This window comes from Convolutriloba macropyga, chromosome 8 (genome assembly GCF_964194025.1).
Source record: "Convolutriloba macropyga chromosome 8, txConMacr16.3, whole genome shotgun sequence".
Taxonomy (NCBI): Eukaryota; Metazoa; Xenacoelomorpha; order Acoela; family Convolutidae; genus Convolutriloba; species Convolutriloba macropyga.
Window position 1 is genome coordinate 55842547 of NC_134475.1, and position 22287 is coordinate 55864833.

General features: G+C 37.6%; 1 protein-coding gene across 1 annotated transcript in view; it reads left to right on the top strand.

Annotated features, from left to right (window-relative positions):
• LOC142345117 (uncharacterized) overlaps nucleotides 1-22287 on the top strand; it is a 66707-nt gene that overhangs the window by 35888 nt on the left and 8532 nt on the right. The window contains exon 3 of the mRNA XM_075397203.1: nucleotides 21957-22098. Coding sequence (XP_075253318.1) covers nucleotides 21957-22098 — 142 coding nt within the window. The remainder of the gene's footprint in view (nucleotides 1-21956; nucleotides 22099-22287) is intronic.

Here is a 22287-nt window from a genome sequence, read left to right on the forward strand (position 1 = left end):
CGCAAGACGTTGCTAACAAAAAGACTAATTAAAAATTTGCACCATTTGCACCATTTCTGCACCATTTAACGAACCTCTAGCTCATTAGCACTAAACTTTCGAAGGATTTACAAAAGCAAGCAGATGGAGCCACCATCTTCACTGAACACTATCATTGAACACCATCAATAAAAAACCTACTTGAAACAAATTACAACTTTTAGAAAAACTTACCTAATTGGTATTGGTAACTTCCTAATTGGTATCTTACCAAATAGCAAAACGATAACGTCAGTAGCCAATCAAACATACCAATTACTCTCAAACATACCAATTACAAGAAGAATACCGTAACAAGAAAGCCACAGAATATCTACAAAAGACACTTATACATCAAAGGATAACAATCCAAAATACTAATTACGACCAGAAAATTAGTAAAATTGGCAACTTCAAGAACCAAGAAAGAAAAACGGAAGATATGAAAATGTCACCAACATTGTAGAGAGCGCCAAACATTTGAGTAAAAATCACAACTCCGATTTATTCTTGTACAAATCACAACCTCTCTCGAATCAGAAAAATTTTCTCAATTTCTTAATTTCTCACAAATTTTCTCATTTTCAGCTAAGCTGATAAGAAAAATTAAAACTAACTAAAACTCCGTTCCAATTTCAACACAACATCTTAAAATTCTTCCAAATTCAACAGAATTTCATTGTCGACTCTCAATTGTAGAGATTATCTCTTGAATCATAAAATATTTCTAGCCTCATTCTTAAACAGAATAAAAATTTCAATCGCCTCTTCCAAAAATCCAATTCTCAGTATTTCTGAAATCATTCGGAATAAATTTGTATCAACTGTCTTTAAAAATTTCTCTCACATCTTTATCAAGTTTCTACCGAAAACAACTCGACAAAACAGGTAAAACTGAATTACCTTAATTTCATTTCAGAAAGACTCATACATCATTATAGTCACCATCATAATGAAACACCACCTATGTTGTCAGTTTCAGAATGTTTGGATTCATTCAGTAAAAATCCATTTGTCATAAGAATATCAGTCCAAATAGACAATTTTATTGAACTTGACTACCCACCTGGCAGTCATATACATTTTGACGACGATAGCGTTCAACTAACAAATTGCAAAGTATCACCTCAAAATTATCTCTTTATCATGGAAGGAATAACAAAAACAAAACAAGAGATAAAACTCTTTTGGGGAGAAAAACATTTTGATTTACTTAAATACACAGCACCGTGTACGGAAACAATCACAGAATTTGAAGTACTGAAACAACAGATTAAAACTCAAGAGTGTGTAAACTTAAACGAGTTACACACAGTCTTTCTCGTAGTGTTAAAAAAGGAAGCTATAAACCTTATTGACGACAGAACAAAGAAGTAACAACTGTAATGATACCACTCATTGTTATAGACAAATATCACCTATCACCTCAACTCTCACAAAATTTGATAATGCGACACCGTTAAGTGTCAGTTACAACAGTAAATAACTGTCACTTTTCAGTGAAGCATTATATCCAATTTTTACTAACATTCACACTGACATACACAAACACATAAAACAAATAAAATTAGTTTCAAAAAATTACAACAGATTAAAACTCAAGAGTGTGTAAACTTAAACGAGTTACACACAGTCTTTCTCGTAGTGTTAAAAAAGGAAGCTATAAACCTTATTGACGACAGAACAAAGAAGTAACAACTGTAATGATACCACTCATTGTTATAGACAAATATCACCTATCACCTCAACTCTCACAAAATTTGATAATGCGACACCGTTAAGTGTCAGTTACAACAGTAAATAACTGTCACTTTTCAGTGAAGCATTATATCCAATTTTTACTAACATTCACACTGACATACACAAACACATAAAACAAATAAAATTAGTTTCAAAAATTTATTTCACAGAAGCATTAATAGCAACCTACTTACTATTATCTAAAGTAATTTTTTTCTTAACTATTTTTCTTGTACCGTGTATCGTAGTAATTTCAACGTATCTAGCTATAGTAACCATAACTGAAATCATTCGAAACCGTAGAGTTGTCTACGCAAGCCCACCAGTACAAAAATAATAACAACCCATGCATGAAATACACTCTGATATATTCCATATATGCAAATCTAATATAGATAATATAGAACTAGAAATATTTAAATTTATTAAGATTGCAATTATAATTTACTTTTTCATAACAATGTGTTTAAATCTAATAGAATATTTTCTATATCCATAAAAATTGATCCTATTCCTGATACTGAAGAATCCATCTACTACACCCTACACTCACAAAAATTCTACGAGGTCACAGATCTAACAAATATTCTAACAAAAACTTCTCCAGAAATAGATGACACACTAAATCCAGATAACGAAAACCCGTATACTGTACGACGGGAACGACCGGAAAGAAGAGAACTTTTAAGAGCACGACGTCGATCGTCATTGTCATTCCCTACACAAAACTCAACATTAGTATCATATGGCTCAACAGACATAGAATCTAATATAATAAGACCTTTAGAAACAGGACACTCAGAACCACCAAGTAGAACAGAAACACCTACACTACACAACTTTAGTCTCAGTTCACCAAGTGAACACTCAAGTGTCAATACTGATCATACACCAACACCATCCGAACTAAGAGCAAATCCATTTTTACCACCGACATTTTCACAGAGACAAGACTTTATTTTTTCAAGAACACTTTCGAGTACAACCATTACATTCACCTAATAGTTCACTTTGGTCAGCAACATCACCACAATCCACAAGTACAAATACAACACCAGTAAGAACAAATCAAACATCATCATCAAACACATCAGTAAGCGTACCAAGAGTTGAAATCCCAAACACATTACAACCCCCGAAAAATACAGCATTATCCCCATCATCATTCATACCCGACATTAGATTACCCTCAAGCCATCCAGGACGAGTTCGATCAACCCCCATACCTAATTGTAACCCCCCAACTCAAAGTAGAACAAATGAGCACACATATCTCTTCCCATTAGATCACAAAACTTGGAATCCACCCCCACCGTTATACGGACCTACCAACCTTGGTGATACACTTACCAATTGGTCAAGAAATAGACTTACAAATACCTTAAATCTAACACATCGCCAACGCAACGCAGCACTTAAAGTTCTAGCGACACCATCTCTTGAACTTAAATTTAACACAACGATAAAATACAACACTATTTTTTTTATCATCCATTTCACGCTACAACACCATCTATAGTCACAACTACAATCCCAGCACCTTTCATCTGCATTGAATATATATACAAATTCGACAGATATAAAAAACAAACCTTAGGGTTTGCAACATTTTACAATCCACATACCGGACTATCATACACATGTCGCTTCAACTGAAAGCTATTATACTCATATTATCATTAATAATAATATACATATAAAATGAAAGTAGAAACAAAAATACAAATGGAAAAAAGACTAAAAAATGAAGCTAGACAACGCATTAAAGATCGTATCAACGAAAAAATGGAATTACAAATCCAACACTTTAAAAGCAAAAAAAACAACACCAAAAATTACTATACTATTAAAATTTACCACACATTTAATCCACAAAATTATGATAACCTCCAACATTATGTATTCCAACACAATCATACCAACACTTCTCCAAGATATCTCAATAATACTGAAGTAGAAGATTCAAATAACACAAAAAACTATTCGGATTACGAAGCTATGTGGGAAATAGCTATTGACAAATGGACACGAAATTGGAATTTCTATAGAGAACGATAAACAGATAGTATTCTGGATAAGTTCAATATGAACAATAGAAGACAAAAAAGACAAACACAAATAGACTTTGTAGAATTAACTGGACAGAATATTAACGGCTTCGCAACCGGACCACAAGATATATTCATAGAACACTATGATTGGGATGCAGAAGAAAACACAAATGTCAAATACTACGAACTAAACAAAATTAGTACATGCAAATTTAAACCATTAGATCTCGATATGACAAGAACAGAAGTACAATTATTATCAAAAGCACAAGCAGTAGAACTTAAAGCATACACAGTTGCAGGAACAATTAAAGAACGAGTAGAATGGTGTTCACAACACACCGACTACATTAGAGCAAACAGACCAAGTTATTACGTATAAGATGCACAAAGAACAAAAATATTAGATGCGGACGAAGTTCGAAACAAAATCGCTAGAATAAATCTACTCAAAAACACAAGATATAAGCCAACAAGATATAATATATCATTCAACTACATCGCTAATCCACCACTTCAGAAAAAAATTGAAGAAATGCAAGGTCGAATAGAATTCGATATGAATACCCCATTAGTACCGCCATACGGACGAATAGTTTATGACTACACAAATCCCATGTGGATACCACGCGCAATAAAAAAATGCACAATCCAATTGCATGAAAGGACCACGAAAACAAAATAGAATAGATATATTAGATTGGACACTAGAAATACGTGAAGTATCACTAATACTAAACCTTGATAACGAAGAAATATCATATATGGGAACAAATCTACCCTGCGACCTCCGTAAAGGGGAATGCCTCCCAACACCATTAACAAAAGCAACAATAGTATGGGAACCACAAACCCATTGTCAACCATTTGAACTAATCAGATTTGATGCATTAATGGTAAAATGTCAAGATAGATATTGGATAGAAACAAACGCTGAATGGACAACAGTCCAACAACCAGACATAACACAAAAAATAAAATTAAACAAAACAGACACGATCGCAACTAGATTCGAAGTATTCCGTCGAACGCGAATGTGGCTCACTCCAACCATGACACAAAACAGAATATGATGATATATACATCATCTATGAATACGGATTCGATATGCATACCGGACAAAAAGTAACAAGAAAGAAAGTTAAATTTGACGACGAAAAATTTATACGAATAAAACCAGAACAAATAAAATCAGAAGGTACACGATATGAAGACGAAGATAACAAACAATACTACTATGGTTTTGTAAACAAAAACACACATTTGAACATGAAAATGGATCTTTATATGAGTAACATTTACTCACGGATAAGTCTACAAGCAATTGAATTCTATTCACAAATTTGCGAACAAACTAGAAACCTTAGACAATTAACATTAACACAAGTACAAAAGAACACTCCACTATTAGGATACATCCTCACTGGAGATCAACCAATATTTGTTAAACATGAAGGAGTAAATGTGATGAAAATGTACAAATGCGCGAAAAAATCTTCACCTCTATCTGTACCGCAAACACGCGAATGTTATTACAAAATACCAATTCTATACAAAAACAGAGTACATTACGTACACCAATTAACACGACAAAGATACTTATGGGCGAATAAAGTCCCATGTTCACATAGTAACTTTGATCAGTGAATATCAATAGACACAGAAGGAACAGCGAGATACAGAGTTACACCATACCCTGTAAAAGTTGAAACAATACTGAACACTATTTTACCTGAAGAAATAGTACTAGACATGTTTAGTAAAGCAAGTTTAATAGAAAGTGGAATATACAGTAGAGAACAATTAATACAAGAACGAAAACGAGATTTATTACACGAATACATGCGAGACCGCGAAAAACCATTACAGGAAGCTACATCAGCAAACGCACAAAATTTACTAGAACTTGAACAACTCAGATTACTCCAAACATACAAAAATTATGAACAATCACTAAAGTGGTTAAAAGACCTAAATATTAATGGATATAACTTCCAAGTCGACCAACCTAGTGTAAACTGGAAAGAAATTTTTGACGGAGCATGGCTAAAAGAACAAATATTATCAATCTTTGGTTGACCATGGTACATCTTAGAAAAAATGGCAATCATATACGCCATGATTAGCATGATACTATTTTTAACAAATCTTATAATAAAATTCTACAACGCTTTTGCAATTCATAAAGCGATCGGCAAACAAGCTGGTATTACAAAAATACTCTTAACAGGAATATTTGGTATCTTCTCACAGATACTAACACAACTAGTAGCACAAATTCAAGGAGAAGAAACTAGTCACGATAGTGACGAGAACTATTCACACTATACCAAACATAATAAACCAAGAAAAGACATTTTTCGCCGACACTCCTCAGATATAACACATATAACAGATCACAGTGACAGCGAAAAACCATCACAAGTTTATATTGACACTAATTATAAACACTATAATACAACCATTCGCAGAACAGATAAGGGATTACAATTACGAACAATAGATTCACCACCGAAGAAACAAAAACCACCATTGCCAGAACGAAAATACAAACAAGAACCATTAAAAATTGAACCATTAGAAACGATAACTGAAAACAAACTACCTATACTATCACCACAACTAATCACTCCACCACCTGCATATCAATGTTTAGGAAATAATGTATCTTTTAATACACCTCAAAAAACATCACTTACTGCGCCAGATATCACACCCATCCCTAGTGCGCCTAACATACAATCATCAACATTTCAGGAAAGTTCATATGAACCTCCTTTAAGTATTCGTAAAACAACACCGTATGAAATTCCGCAACCCTCATCTACATCAACAAACCAACAAAACCTCATACCATCAGTGAAACTAATAGAAATGCAAAACCCTCTACCTATAGATTTCAATCAGTTGAAATTAGCAGCTAATAAAATGCATAACCGCAGTCATAGCTTAGACATTCTGAAAAATGATGACCAACCACATACGAATGAAGTCACATATTTTGACACTAATTCGGCAGATACATATGAAGTGTAAATCTGCACTCAATCACGAACAACTAACATGTTTTATACTACTCCAAAGACATTTTTTTGTTACTAATAGACAATCTCTTTACTTTTCCAAAGCCAAATACTATTCAATAACTACACATATTTTTTTTGTATTTTATTACATTAATACTTAACACACCTAGCATATTCCACAGATACCTGTAACAATACATGTAAACATATTACATACATAACAAGCAACACAATGGTACTAACCATTATATCCCTGTACGAATATGAATGAACATTGCCTTCATGAAACATAATACCGACAAATGAATAATAACTGTGTAACAGATAATAGATAATAACAAAGGTAACACTGATAACAAGTGTGTTTGTAACAAACTGAATGAACAACGTTTCTTGTATATACCCGTAGCAATCAATTGTAACTAAAACAAAGTTATGAATATGTGACAAATTGAATTAGGTTTCAGCAAACAAAAGACGAAATGGCACACAAAATGGACTATGAACCCGAGAACCCATACCGAGCAGATTCGCCCCTCAGCTACGACGTTGAGGAAGGAGAACTAAGTTCCGGATCAGGACGTTCCAGTCCAGAAACAATTCGAGATAATGCCTCTGATTGTAGCACGCAAACAGAGGATCGTTTCGACAACCCACACGACAGGATAACAACTATGAGAGTCGAAGTGGAATGCGCCACTTCAGATCAACACACACAAACAGCATTGAACCAACCCGCACCCAAAGAGATTGCACAGGTTATAAAAGAACAAGTTACTAGGAGAAAGCAAACAGAAAACAAACGTAATCAAGATTCCTTTTCTAATAGAACAAATGTAACAGAACAAAGAACTAGTACTAACATACATAGTTACCAGAATAACAGACCACGTAACGATAACAAGTCAAATACAGTATACCACTCGCCACTTTTACCTAACTACCCACCTCCAGTACGACCACCTCCACCTAGCGATAACAAACACGAGTTATCGCAATATCACGCTCAACAACGCATATCACATAGATATCCGTCACATATAAGACCAAACAATTTACGCTTCCCGTACGCCGTAACGCCCCGAAGCAACCGTAGAAAATCATTTTTCCACCAATCTACTTACGAACGATCCCCTACAGCAACAGTCATGGAAACAATATGGTTTCAGGACAAAGATCCCCGAACATTGAATAATCCACATAACAGTAACTATAACCCATTGTTAAATTATCGGAATTGGTTTGGAATGCCATTCGATTCAAGGGACTATAACTTTGTAATGGCACCGTTACACAACCTGAAAGACCGTGTTTCTGAATTTTTCCCACCATTACCCTCTGAGAACACGAATACGGTTAAACGTAGTACCAAAAATATGGGACGCGATAAATACCATCAGACAGCGTATCAAATTTTGAAGCAGTTTTACAGTCTCACAGGACGTTTTTTATACGACTACGACTATGAATTTAGAATACCTATAACATGTACATTTGATAATCTCGTAGCAAAGGCATCACAAGACCTTTCCGCTTACAGCGTTTTTGACCACCAGATTTTTCAACAAATCTTCAACTTCCTACATCCGACACCAAAGGATGTCCAGAACAATAATTACAGAGTACATGAAACAAAGCTAGTTCACAACTTAATATACTATACGTTTTTACGCGACAAGAACAAGAACACTACGAAGAGTTATATACACATAAACGATCAACTAACGTCACCCTATTTTCTTAATTACGGATACAAACTCAAATGGGAATACACAATTGGAACACTCCGTAATTTCGACCCTGTAAAGAATTACTATATCTTCCAACCTAAGGAGGCGCCCGAACGACCGCTCATCGTACCTATAGAAGCCTTAGAACCGTTTGAATAATATCACACTTACCATTTGGAAGGCAGCGTAACAAACAGAGCTGTCCTGAACAGAATACACTTTAACAATGAACGCAAGACTTCAGATATCGAGAAAGAAATACTCAATTCGGTAAAAGCATCAACAACAGAAGTGTCACTAGATGAAATAACTGATCTAGTGGCATATTTTCATTCAAAGGATGATCACTTCATCAAAGAATATCAACAATATAGGGATCGAACAAATCACCCTAAACAAACAGAGAGACAATAACAATTTCTGCTCTGTAACAATCTTCAATGTAGTAACAAATTTTGTAATATTCAGAACAATTTCATTGTAACATTGTCATGAATACTTGTAGCTATACATCTGACTATAGATGTTCCTCTGCATATTTCACGTGCAATAAAAATTTTCTAAATGTTAGTAACAATACCCATTTTGCAAACAATCCTTCAAAGTGATTGAACCCCATTTATACTATTACGACACTTAGTGTGTAATAAAATCTAAAAAATATAAAAAATTTTTTTACTTTATCTTTCAACCCCTATTCTTAGTTACTTGTATACATGTATATATATGCAAAGTTTTCCATAGTTAGATATATGCAATTTTGTAAATAAAAAAAAACAAAAATAGAACAAAGTATTAGTAATAAGTGAAATGAGTAACACAGTGTATAATAGCACACTATAATATTGCGTACTCATAAACATGCACAATTCAATACTAACATAGATTACATGCAAAATCACTGACTAACACTATGAGTCACAACATGACAATACGATTAAAATAACTATTCGATTTAACATGCAATACATGTAGAATCTTCCACAACAGAACATAACATATTGTATACAAGGTATTTAACCAACAGTTACCAATACTCTCCAGACGAATATAACAAATGGTAAAACAAACAAAATATTAAGATTGTTTACAATTCGAAGTTTTCACATTTCAACTTTTCATATTTCAACACGATTATTTAAGACATACTATGCAATCACATGTAATACACCAGTAACAACTAACATCTATATTTGTAACAAATCATCTGAATTCTTTTCCTTCAAAAGGAAAAAAGGTAATATTTGGAAGACTGTATCGTATCCGGCGAATCTTTTGAACAATGATGAAATAACGGTTAATGGGAATCAGCAAATGGGACATTTTTGCATGTAACCATTATAAAGAAAGTAAGCGAGATCTGTAACCTTCAAAAAATTTACAGATACGACAAACGCAAAAACTAACATTGAACAATAGTAACTCCACAACAGTAGAAGTATGACAAAATAATTCGTCAGAACTAATAGCATCAGAATAACTACTGATTTCAAGAGACTTCAAGAGACATAATACATGTTCATCTTCAGTAACATAATATAAAATGGCCAAAAAAAGTCACATGTCACTAATCATTTCCATGATTGTAAACAGAAATTTCGATTGACAAATAAAACAACTACCCTCGATTCCTTCGTCGAATTACATGATTACAATTCTTAAAAAACTCTTCCAACCGGAAGGGATACTACGTATTATATGTAGTAACACAGAACCTTTATTAAACACTTTAACAACTAACAATATTAACCAGGTAAGTCAGGTAAGTCACCGGACATCAGGAGCGCCACAACACATCGACACTGGTGCTGCCCAAAAGGATCTTCACAAACTGGACGTGGTACTGGAATAGATAATTTTGTGGTTGTTGATGTTCGTTCTTTGCTTTGTGGACAACCTATGTCTGTTGACTTTACTCTTTGACGAAACCGATCATCAAGCAACACACTCAAAAAAGAAAGAAAAAACCTTCAGAGAGATATAAAGAGAAATTGACTCATAGTACAGAAGACTTTCAAAAAACTTTAAAACGCGGAAAGATGGAGTCAGTGGTGACTTCCAACAATAGGATTTAGATACTTTACTTATGTTAATAAATATAAACTAAAATACTCACCCCTGATTAGTTGAAATTATGGAAATACCATTCCTTTTAATGTTTAACTGTTCACCCGTTGGTAACACAACACGCTACCCCTTTAGTCGGTACCAGTCACACCTGACATAATAATAAAGTATATTTCTCTCTCTCTACTCCGCTCTTGTTTTAGTATTGAGATATACGTTAGACTTTAGCATTTCGGCCGGTGCACTGTCTGCTGAAGCTCAGATAGAAGAGTAAAAGACTAGAGATCTAGAATTTTAGTTAGTCAGGTAAGCCTTAAGATTATACTATATTCTTGAGACACCATAAGACAGAAGTAGAGTAACCTCCCAAGGTAACCCTACCTCAGCACACGTCTTAAAACATTGCCTAGAAAATACTTGCAAACTCAAAAACAACAATATTACATTAGGTATGCGGACATTGACGTAGATTAGCTTTCAAAAACTCTGATTATGGTGTAGGTAAAAGTTAGAAGGTTTCAGACAAAGTCCGAGCAGAAACTGGAAAATTTCAGCAGAAATAAGTTTGCCCTACCAGCTACAGTGTCTTTGCAGTCAATTAAAGGTTCTGGGCATTGTTCTCTCAAAATTTATTTTCTTTTTGCATGGCTGAATTTTCTTTATCATATAACAAAAAGTGGGAATATGATGTAGGAAATTGTGCCAACAGAACAGATATTTTCCTCGATTTTTTCGCTCGCAGTTTTTAAAAAGATGATTTTGCGCCGTCAAAATGCAGACATGCAGCTTAATAATGAAAGTCCAACTCTGAGTGCATCAGATTGTTGAATTGTTATAAAACAAAGTTAGCACTCGGATCAGTTAATTGCCATATGCACAATTCACATCTCAAAAACAGATCAAAACGGCAGTAAAAACATTGAAAAACAAAAAGTTGTCGCTTTTAAGGGATTTACATTGATGAATTAATCTGATCAATCTGATCTATTACCAAACTAGGCATTAATCTTAAGTATGCTCACCCCTACCAAAAAATCTTCTAATCTGTGGCAAAAAAGAATTGAAAGTTGTTAAAAACTAAGCTCTCCATTTGTTGGCGATGATAACATAGGGATATTTTATATAATACAGTCTAAATTAATGGCATAAAAAACCGGTTTTAGGGGCACATGGTGGTTGGGTACCGGTTTCCCATTATTTGGGTAATTTTATTGCAAAATTTATTGCACTCAAACTTAAATCCAGTTTTCTATTTATATTCACTTCATTGATAATTTTGTTTCAAACCGCATATGTTAGCTCCAAATCAATTCAATCCGCAGATTTGCCCCAGATTTGTTTAGACAGCGTGAAGGAAGTTTTTGTGGTGGCGACAATAAACTAAAGTTGTTTTAATTTTTCTTGCGTTCCCGACGTCCACAAGATATAATTTCGCATAGTTGCGTTGGCAAGATTTACTGATGCAGTCAGTTTTTTGAGAATTGGATCAATTAGTTTTAAACTTTTTATAAAGGCGGCGAATTTCACAGGAATCATTTTCCACTTAAGGCCAATACCTCTTTTTTCAAAAAACTGTTTTGATTACTTGTAATGACTTCGGCGTTATAAGCTGTGCCAGTACTTTGTTCATGTCACAATATACACTGGCAGGTATTCAATTTTGAGTGAAACAAGGCTTGCTTTGTATGCGATTCAAACATTCGCGTTGGTACTTGCTAACATTCAATTTGCGTAGCAAGTTTCTACCACTAAGCTAAGTTGGTTATCTGGTAAATATCTGCTAACTAGCTAAAGAATGAAGAACGTGGATTCTACTATAGTAAATGTTAGTATCTGTATAAAATGAAAATATAACATTATTCTAATCAGACAAACATTGGCGCATGAGTAATTGTCAGACTATACCAAATAAATTCAGCCACTCTGACCTCAATATGATTATAATGAGGAGCAACTGCGCATAAAGAAACTGAGATTATTGTGGAGATAAAATGTTTCCGACCTGTTAATCAGAGTTGAAATGCCTGGGGGTAAAAAAAATGCGGCTGCTGATTAAACTCAAGAGGGAAATAGTGACCTGCAGTAAAATTTCTTAAACAATTTTTGTTTCCATTGCTGCTATTGAAAACATTTCATAAGTGACGAGTTTATCAGGTTAAATGTTCGGTAGCTCTTTTCTCGCCATTTATCATATTCGAGAAAAAGAGGGATGGAAGAAGGTTGAGAAAAAAACGGATGGAAGAAGATAGATTAAGAAAGTGAAATTAAAGTTTCGCCGGTTTTTTAGCTCGTCACGGTATTCATCAGGTGATAACCAAATTTTTCATTATTAACTTTTCCAAGTGCTTGTATCCGAAACCGAAACAGTAGGCGAATTAAATTCCATGCTTTTCTATCACTTTCAAAAACTTTTGTCACCAAGTAAGCTGCAGAAGGGAACAACATACCTCAGAGAAAAACCTATTTTGAAGAGAAAAACGAGAACTTATGCTAAATTGTTCAATTTTGAATCAACACCGAATAATCAAAAACCGTTTTTTTCATGAATAAAACCGTCAGTTAACTAGATTACCGTTTAACAAAATGCAAAATACTGAGAAAAATTGGGGAAAATTAAACAAAAGTGTAAAATTTTGACTTGTCAAAAGCATCTCTTCTCCAATCTGAAGTTTTGTCATTGAGTCAAATTCAAAACAGAAAAGTTTATAAGAAATTTCTCAACTTTCGGCCTACAAAAAATTGTTGGCATCGCCACATTTTCATTTCTCGTCGCTCATCGGCTTAATATGGTACCGTCCGCGTATTTTTCGTCCTTTATCTTTTCAAATCTCCGTGATCCTTTAATTTTTCAATAACCTCGCTCTCCCAACGTCACTCTTCCTTCCGTTTTGCTTTTTCGTATCAAATCGTTCCCATATATTGGGCTCAACGTAGTATTCTCCGCTTCATTTATTCCTTCGTTGTAGTATGTTGACACATGTGATGAAGTATGTTGTTGATGCCAGTATGCTGGTTTGTTGTTTTAGCCTTGTAGCTTTCTAGGGTGTGACTTAAATGATTTGCGAGTTACGGCTGGATTTAGTTTTGACTTTTTCAACTTCACTAATTTACTGGCTCTCCTGTTGTAGTATATTCAATTTAGCTGCTGTATGTTCGCATGTAATTGTATGATTGTTAGTCGGTTTGGTCTTCTTGCCTTCTAAGGCGTGACTTAAATTTATTCTGGAGTTGCGTCTCGATTGTTTTTTGACTCTTTCAGCTGCCATAACCTACAAACACACTTTTGTAGTTTATTTTACATTTTGCTTTAGTTTGTTTAATTTTGTTAGTATACTGATTTATAGGTTTTATAAATGCTAGGATATGATTTCATTATATTCTGTAGTTACGGCTATTAATTTCATTGTTCTTTCCATCCTTTTAATATACTACTGCATTGAAAAAATTTAGTTCGTTATTGGTATATTGAACCCTCAATTTTTTGCGAGTTTGTCTTTCAGTAACTTCTCGGGGTGTGACTTAAGTTTGTTTCTGGAGTTTTGGTTAGTTTGATTGGTTGAGTTTATTGCTGTGGCCTGCTAGCATAGTACTTCCCCGCCTCCTCGATCGTTGCTTGCTCCTTTCCTGTCAGTTTTCTACTGCTTTTCTTTTACGTTGTGCGCTACTCGTCTTTCCTCTTTTCACACGGTTTTAATCGCCCACCGCCTAACATTCTGTGCCGTCCGTATTTTTACCGCCCCTTCGTTGGTCGTTTGCCCGGCGTTTCCATCCTGTCCGTTCGTTTCCCATTTCGGTTGTGCGCGGTGCGCCCCGCGTCTCCAACCCGTACATCTCGTCTTATCGCCGCGTCGTGCGCCCCTCGTTCGGTGTTTCTCCCGCCCATCGCGCTATCCGTACTGTCGCAGGTTGCGCTCTCATGCGCTTAACGCCTTTCCTCTTGTTTCGCCGGGTATATCTGTAGTCGACAGAAACATTTGCTCTTTGGTTGTTTGCTGGGCAAACCGTCATACTAGGGTTCTATTTACCCCATTTGTGTGTGAGAGCGCACAAATGGGTTTGAGAGTTGTTTGAGAGTTGTGCGTATGTAAGGGTACTTTTGTAGTAGTACCAAATTAAATTTTGATTTCAGATTATAAGATCGTAGAAGCTGTATAGGAAAAGTTCAAGAAAGTTTAAATTGCGAGGGCAAAATTGGAGGCTGAGCTTAGTAAAATCTATAGCGACATCAACATTTCTATTGATAAGCAAGACCGGAAAGTTAAGATCAAACGTCTGATTATTAGAGTCGAACTATGAATTCACTAATGGGAAGAATGAGGAACTGCTCGCTCTTGCGCATAAAAATGAAGATCCGGACGCCACCTGTAAAAACCTGCAGCAATGGTTAGACATTGATCAATTTAAGACTAAAAAATTTGACAAAATAATTGCTGCTGCTCGAGTGTACAATGGTTCGGTCCAAGAAAGAGAGAATCGAGAATTATACATCTCGCCATTGAAAATCAAGATTGACTTCCTCAGAGAGAACAAGCCATTGTCAACGTAAATAAGGAATATCAGAACTTACAAAAGGAGGAACTTGAAAAGCAACACCAGGCAGTGGTGCGCATTGTGAGAGAGCGCCTTGAAATTGATAATTAAATGCAATTCAGAGAATTACAAGCTCAGCAAATTGAGGAGGAACATCAGATGGAGGTAGCTGCTTCAGCCCTGGCAGAAATTGAGGCGACAACAAAGTCATCAGCAGACGGTTCAGACACAGGAAAAAATGAGCGAGCTATTTACGAAAAGAAATACTGTAAAAAGCATGAATTTTGTTGAAAATTGGGTCAATTGACCACAGGCCGGGAACACTGCGGAAGTTGCAAAAGAACCGAGTGTGCACCTTTCTGGTTCCATCGCTCAAGCAAACCAAGTCACTGCTATCCGTGCTTCTTCAGCTCAACCTCCTAACTCGCATTCTTCGGATCTCAAAACACATAAGAAAGATGAGGCTAACATCAACCTCATTTTCAAAAGGCCGGAAGAGAATGGTACTAGAAATCTTGTATTTACTAACGCATCTCATGCAACCAACATCAATCAAGAACAGCAACATCCTCAATATACGCCGCCATCACCATCAATCATCTTTGGTATGCAGGCACAACTGAACGACTCGAACACAACCCGACAGCTGTTTCGAATTACCATGCATTTCGATGGTTTCTAGTTGGACTACCAATTAGTCCACAGTTCAAGCCTTCCGGACAATTGAACTTGGTCAGCCCCGTTCACCAACTTTAAATGCACTTGCTAACGATCCACTAATCCTTAATCAACAACATGCACACACAAATGCCACCGCCCTTCCGCCCCCGGTTCTTCACCACATAGCTTCGCAACTAAAATTAATTCCATCTGCTTTTTGTTTTCCTCCCCCTCTATCATCGCCAGCTCTCCCATTAAAAGTACAAAAACTGGACGGGAAACAATGCCAGTCAGTTATCGCGCTCTCCGCCCGCACAGAACTATTCTCCTCCTGCATATCTTTTTGTACCAGACGTAATTTATCCACCAGCCCCACAGCGCAGGTACAAGCCCCTAAGTTCTGTTCCCTAAACCGATAAAGCTCTCCGTCTGCCGGATCCAAATGTCTAGCATTTCCGAGCATCCGTCCTAGCTAATTCAATCCCACTTGTCGGTTAACTTAAGCATTGTACCTCTGGCCCCGTTCAAAAACACGTATGTCCTTATGTCGCTCTTCTCTTCCACTCATGTAGACGCAGCAGGAAGGCCTCAAACTTACGTAACATCAGACTTTGTGCATCCTAATCCATTTACTTCTCCCACTGTTACCGCGCCAATTTTCGTCACTCTCATTGTTCCTTCAATGCAAGAAGCTACCGTTCCAAACCCGTTGTGTTGGGTGGCCCACCGCATCTCACACCTTCGGTTCCTTCCTTGGACTCCATGGAATTGTTAAAACAGTTGGCGGACACAGTCACTAGTAAGAAGAACAATTCACTGCCCGAATGGAAATTGTCACAGTACAATGGGGATCCCCTTCAGTGATACGAATGGTTTGTTCAATTTAAAAGCACAATTGACTCTCACTCTCTACACTGATGACATAAAACTGACATACCTTAAGACCCTCGTAACTGGCGAAACTAAGACAGCTATAGCTGAGCTCGCCTACTGCGGCGCAATGTAAAAAGATGCACTGAGGACTTTAGAGCGTAAATTTGGCCAACCACAGGCGGTCGTAATTGCCCATTTAGACAAACTCAACAGCTTTTTGCCATTGAAAATGCAACATAGCGATAACATCTTTAACTATTCAGGGTGCGTTTCAAGTCTTGTCGCGGTCTTTAAATCGCTCTCATACGATTCAATTATAAACATTGCTGCACTTCTCAGAAGCTACCGCTCATTATGAAGGAGTCATTGTCACACTTCATTGTCAAAAAGCATTGGGTGAAACCTACTTTTCTCTCTTTTAACGACTGGTTAAAGTAGAAGGCTGAAGCGCACATTTTGATAAAGAATTACGCAACTAAAACCAAGACTGGGGATACCATCAACCCAGTAACCAAGACAAAAGATGCATGGAAGGCATTTGCCGCAAATACCCAACATATGGAACACCAGAAGTTACAAAAAAGTTCATCAACATATATCCCAAGCTGCATTTTATGCAAAAGCAGCCATCGACTTTGGTAATATCTTGTCTTCAAGGAAAAGTGTCGCACGCAGCGAGCCAAGGTAGTGGCTGAGGCAAAGCTCTGTTTCTCTTGCTTGCGTGGCAACCATATGTCTAGGCAGGGTCCAAGTCCCGTGAACATAGAAAAGATGGTTGCAGTAGCTCCCATAACACTTTGCTTCAGTTTTCCCAGCTAAACCCTCAACTAACAACATCAAAAATTCGAAGTCAACAGTAGGAAGTAGTAAACCATCTGCCGGTCAACAGCAACCGAGCAAAACGACAACTTTGATTTAAGTCACATATGTCAGAGGCCTCCTTCAGGTGACAGAGCTGCAACTAACTAAATCTTCTGGAACTTATACCACGGCGTTTGATTTATGCGATACCGCTTGCAGTAACTCTTGGGTGTCTGATAGACTCGCAGTTAGGTAGACTCCGTCTGCAAGGTACCGCATTAAAATGGGGGACCATAAAAGGTATGAAAAAGAAAGAAACAATTGACAAAATGTGGTTCAGTTGACTGTCACACGTCACAAAGATCAAGAAATTGAGGATTTCACTGTACGTCCCTATGTGCGGGAAAAACATTAAACGTAGATTCCGACATCATTGACGTTAAGTCCACGCAGGAAACTTACCCAAATCTGGCCGTTTTAGATTCAGTAAAACATAGTTCTTGAGATGATGGACATTGAGGAGACATTCTTGATTGAGGAGACATTGAGATGATACTCGAACAGGATGTCGACCAAGTCATCCACCGTTAGAGTACTTTTCAGCAGACAAAGTGCTCAACCATCGCTGTTCGCTTGCCCATAGGTTGGGTTCCAAGCGGCCGACTTCCGTCATGCTCAGGTTTGCTATCATAATGTTTTAAAGTCAAAAATGAACAAGACTATAAACTAGTTTGTCAGATGAAGTCATGGTGCGATATGAAATTGTACGGCTTGTACACGCAGGTTGACCCACGATCCGCAGCAAAAGCTCGCGCGCATGAGATACTTGAAAGAACAATTTTTCACAATGGCCATTGATAAGATGTGGGTATGTTGTGGGCTGACAACAACAACTAGCTCCCAAATAACTACTTTTCGTCTCTGGTGCAACTTAACTCTCTGAAGAAGCGGCTTTCTAAAGACACAATCTTAAAAGATGATTACGCAAAAACCATCGGGGAGGACTTTGAAAAAAGTTACCTAGTAACAGTTCCAGACGCTCAAATGATCAAGCATTGATCGGATAAAAAGTGATACCTACCACATCCTCCGGTAACCAATTCGAACAAAATGGGGAAAGTGAGTAAGGGTACTAAATGGTGCATCGAAGCTCCACGGTACTTCTTTGAAAAATCTTTTCTCAAAGGCCTGCACATGCTCCAGAAGTTAGTCCATGTTCTAATCAAGTTTTGTCAACATCAGTTTGCCAAGTCCGCAAAAATCGAGGATAAATTTCTTCAGAATGGTTTCCCAGACCGTGACCAGCCATCACTGCGTTTTCTATGGCGGAAGGACACCTTAACAAATGTTAAATTGCATCAGTACACGCGCCATATTTTTGATGCTTAAGACTCGGCCCAGTACGCTATCTATGCATTGCATTGCACCCCTGAGACAATATAGGTCGGTACCCGGAAACAACCAAAGCCGTTCTAGAAAAATTCCACATGGAGGATTACCTGGATTTGGTGGAGTCCCCTGAGAGGACTTTCAATATATCGAAGGAGTTGGTGCATCTTTTCCATCTAGCTGGGTTCAAATTTTTGAAGTTTTTGACTAAGGTACCAAAGCTGGCTGACCAAACTGATGGGTCACCTCAGTCCACCGAACCAAAGTAATCGCGTCACCTAAGGAGCAATCTTCGCATGTGCTTGCGTTGAAATGGGATCACAACAAGGACACTCTATTTGTGAGTCAAAGTACCTCCAGTGCAGTAACTAAGTCGTTAACACAACGCTTGATATTGAGCCTGGTGCATATGATATTTGATCCCATTGGTCTAGTGGCACCAATTACAGTTAGTGCCTGACTGTAACTAAAGGACATCTGGCGTGTCAGCGGGTATTATTGTGAGGAAGAGCTACCAAAAGACACTGTTTAAAAGTTCCACGAGTGTGTAGAACTACCGACATTTGCCGAATTCACTATACCAAAGAATTACTTTTTGGGAAATTTCGGTCACCCGCAATTGCATATGTTTAGTAATAGTTCGCGAATAGTTTTCAGTGCCTTTGCATTCCTCCAAGCTCGAGTAACTACTTCAAGTGGGTCCCAAAAAGCGCTTGCGTTTGTCCTGGGTAAAACTTGTGTAGCACCTATCAAGGTAATGACAGTTCCAATGCTGGAATTACAGGCAGAGCTACTGGCTGCTCGATTGAAACAGGATATCTGTCGAGCTCTGACATTAGAGGTCAATAGGGTTTTCAGGTGGACCAACAGCCCTACTGTCTTGCAACGGCCTAATTCTACAACCAGGCACCCAATATTATTGAAAACCGTGTTAGCGAGATCTTAGAACACACTAACGTTGACAAATGTAACCACGTTGCCTCAATTGATAACCTGGCCGACGCTGGTACTCGTGGTATATCAGCTGAAGTTTTGCAATCAAGTAGCTGGGTAAAGGGCCCAGATTTCCAGAGAACCAAGCAATTCCGTTACGAACCAAGCACTGAAGTGGTTAATAACATCAAACTTGGTACACCAACCAAAGAAAACGATAATACTCTACACATCATTGGCGGCATCTCCAACTAAACAACCGTCTCCGAAACTAATTCCCTTCGATGAGTTCAGTTCTTATCAAAAATTGCTACGGATAGCACCATACTTATTCGGGCTGTTACCCTCTCCTGAATGCTACCGTAATGTTGATGGGAGTATAATAGATCCCACTGAGCTTGACGAAGCCGAGCCTCATCGTCAGTATCTCGTTCAAGTAGTCTTTTAATTCCGAAAGAAAAGATTTCCTGGAAAACAATTTCGTTAAACGGAATAGTCATGTTGCCCTGTTTTCCCTTCGTGGGACCAAATCGTCTGATTCGTTCGGCTGGAGGCATCAAACGATTGGTCTCATCAAAGTTCGATGCCATTGGCTGCATCAAAGTTGATTTTGATGTCAAACATCCTTTCGTTCTTGACTCAGGCATTATATTTTTGACATTGTTTCGGAGGCATACGCATGTAAAAAAAACACCTATCAGTGCCTTGACTATATGCTCGCTAAAGAACAGGAACGTTATACCATTCATAATGTACAATTTTTACTGCGTTCTAATAAATCTAACTGCGTCACCTGCAGAATGTTCCGGGCTGCCACTGTTCAGCCCATTATGGCTGACCTCCCAGTAGAAAACCATACCAGTCTCTTCCCTTCACGAAGACCGGGGTTGACTACTTCCGTCCGTTTTACGTTACTGTCAGTAGGACTATCGAGAAGCGATGGGATTTCCTATTCACATGCTTAACTACTCGAGCCGTTCAAGTTGAAATTGTTGCGTCAATGGACGCCAGTTCGTGCGTAATGGGGTTGGAGCGGTTTCTCTCCCGTCGGGGTACACCTGACTATGTTTGGTCAGTAAATGGTACCAACTTCGTTGGCTCGGAAAAAGAACTACGCGAGGATAATGAAATGTGGAATACTATCAAAATTGCAGCTGAACTTGCCCATAAAGGCATTAAGTGGAGGTTTAGCGCACCCAGCGCGCCACACCGAGAGGCTAGTTCGTAGTTTTTAGCGAATACTTTACCACCTCCTCGGTACTCAACGCCTCAATTAGGACGTTTGGAACACTACTTTTTGTCTCGTGGAACACGCACTTAACGCACGCCAATTAACGCCCGTGAGCGCCGACACGTCTGACCTAGGCACAATAATGCCTAACCATTTTCTACTTGGTAACAAAGCAAACGCATTTCCGTCAGTCGTTGGTGTTGACGAGTACGATCATCGTATGCGTTGCGCCCGCGCACAGTCTTACGCTAACGCTATTTGGTCTCTTTGGATCAAAGAGTGCGCCCGGCACTGAAACGACCTTCTAAGTGGCAAACGCCGGCCGAACAGCACCTATAGACTGGTGACTTGGTTTTGGTAGTTGAAGAGACCGACCAACCCTAGGGGGTACTACCCTACCGCTCGGATCACTGTACTCCGTTACGGTTCCGACAGCATCGCACGCTCCGCCGTCTTGCTCATCCACCGGTCCTCCGCTCGTAAAATTAGTACCCATTCTCCATCTTCTGGGCCGAAGGATGTTACTAAGTAAATAGATTAAAAGCGATTTATTTACCAAATTGCGTCATTTGTCTTAGCCAATTATATTCAAGTATTTAAATACGCACAGAAAACATATTCGACTCTATATTTTTCGGGTTTTTTATTCAGCGGCACAAAATGGTGACTCGCATTGGATCGTTATCGGACAAAATACTGACCAAATGAGCATCAAAAATTACCCTCTAAAAACCACTTATAGCTATGATCGTGGCCAATACTAATACTTTGTAAAATAAGTTGCTATATTCGTAGTGAAGCTTATACATTGCTTAATATATCGCTTGAATGAATTGAAACTTGAATATGGTAGTCTGTTATAACCTTACAGCTTCATAAATTGAAATACTTTGTTATTCGTTTTTAGAATGCAGCTACTGGTTCCTCTCAAAGTGAAGTTTGACAAATCAAAGGGTGACCCCACAACTGATGTGGTTGTCTTAAATGAGCTGCAGAAGGACATCGACATGACAGAGAAGAACTCACTCAATGTGTCTTCACTAAGTGAGGTACTTGTAGTCCTTAGTTTCTATCATTTTGGAGCCTTTTTCTACCCTGGCCCCTCTCCCCTCCCCTCCCCGCCCCCCGTTTATTGGGCGTACAATTAAACCCTCACCCCTCAACTTCTTGTAAAAGACAAATTCGCATCTGGCAATAATGATTTTTTGATCATGCTACAAAACTATGAAAGCTTCTTT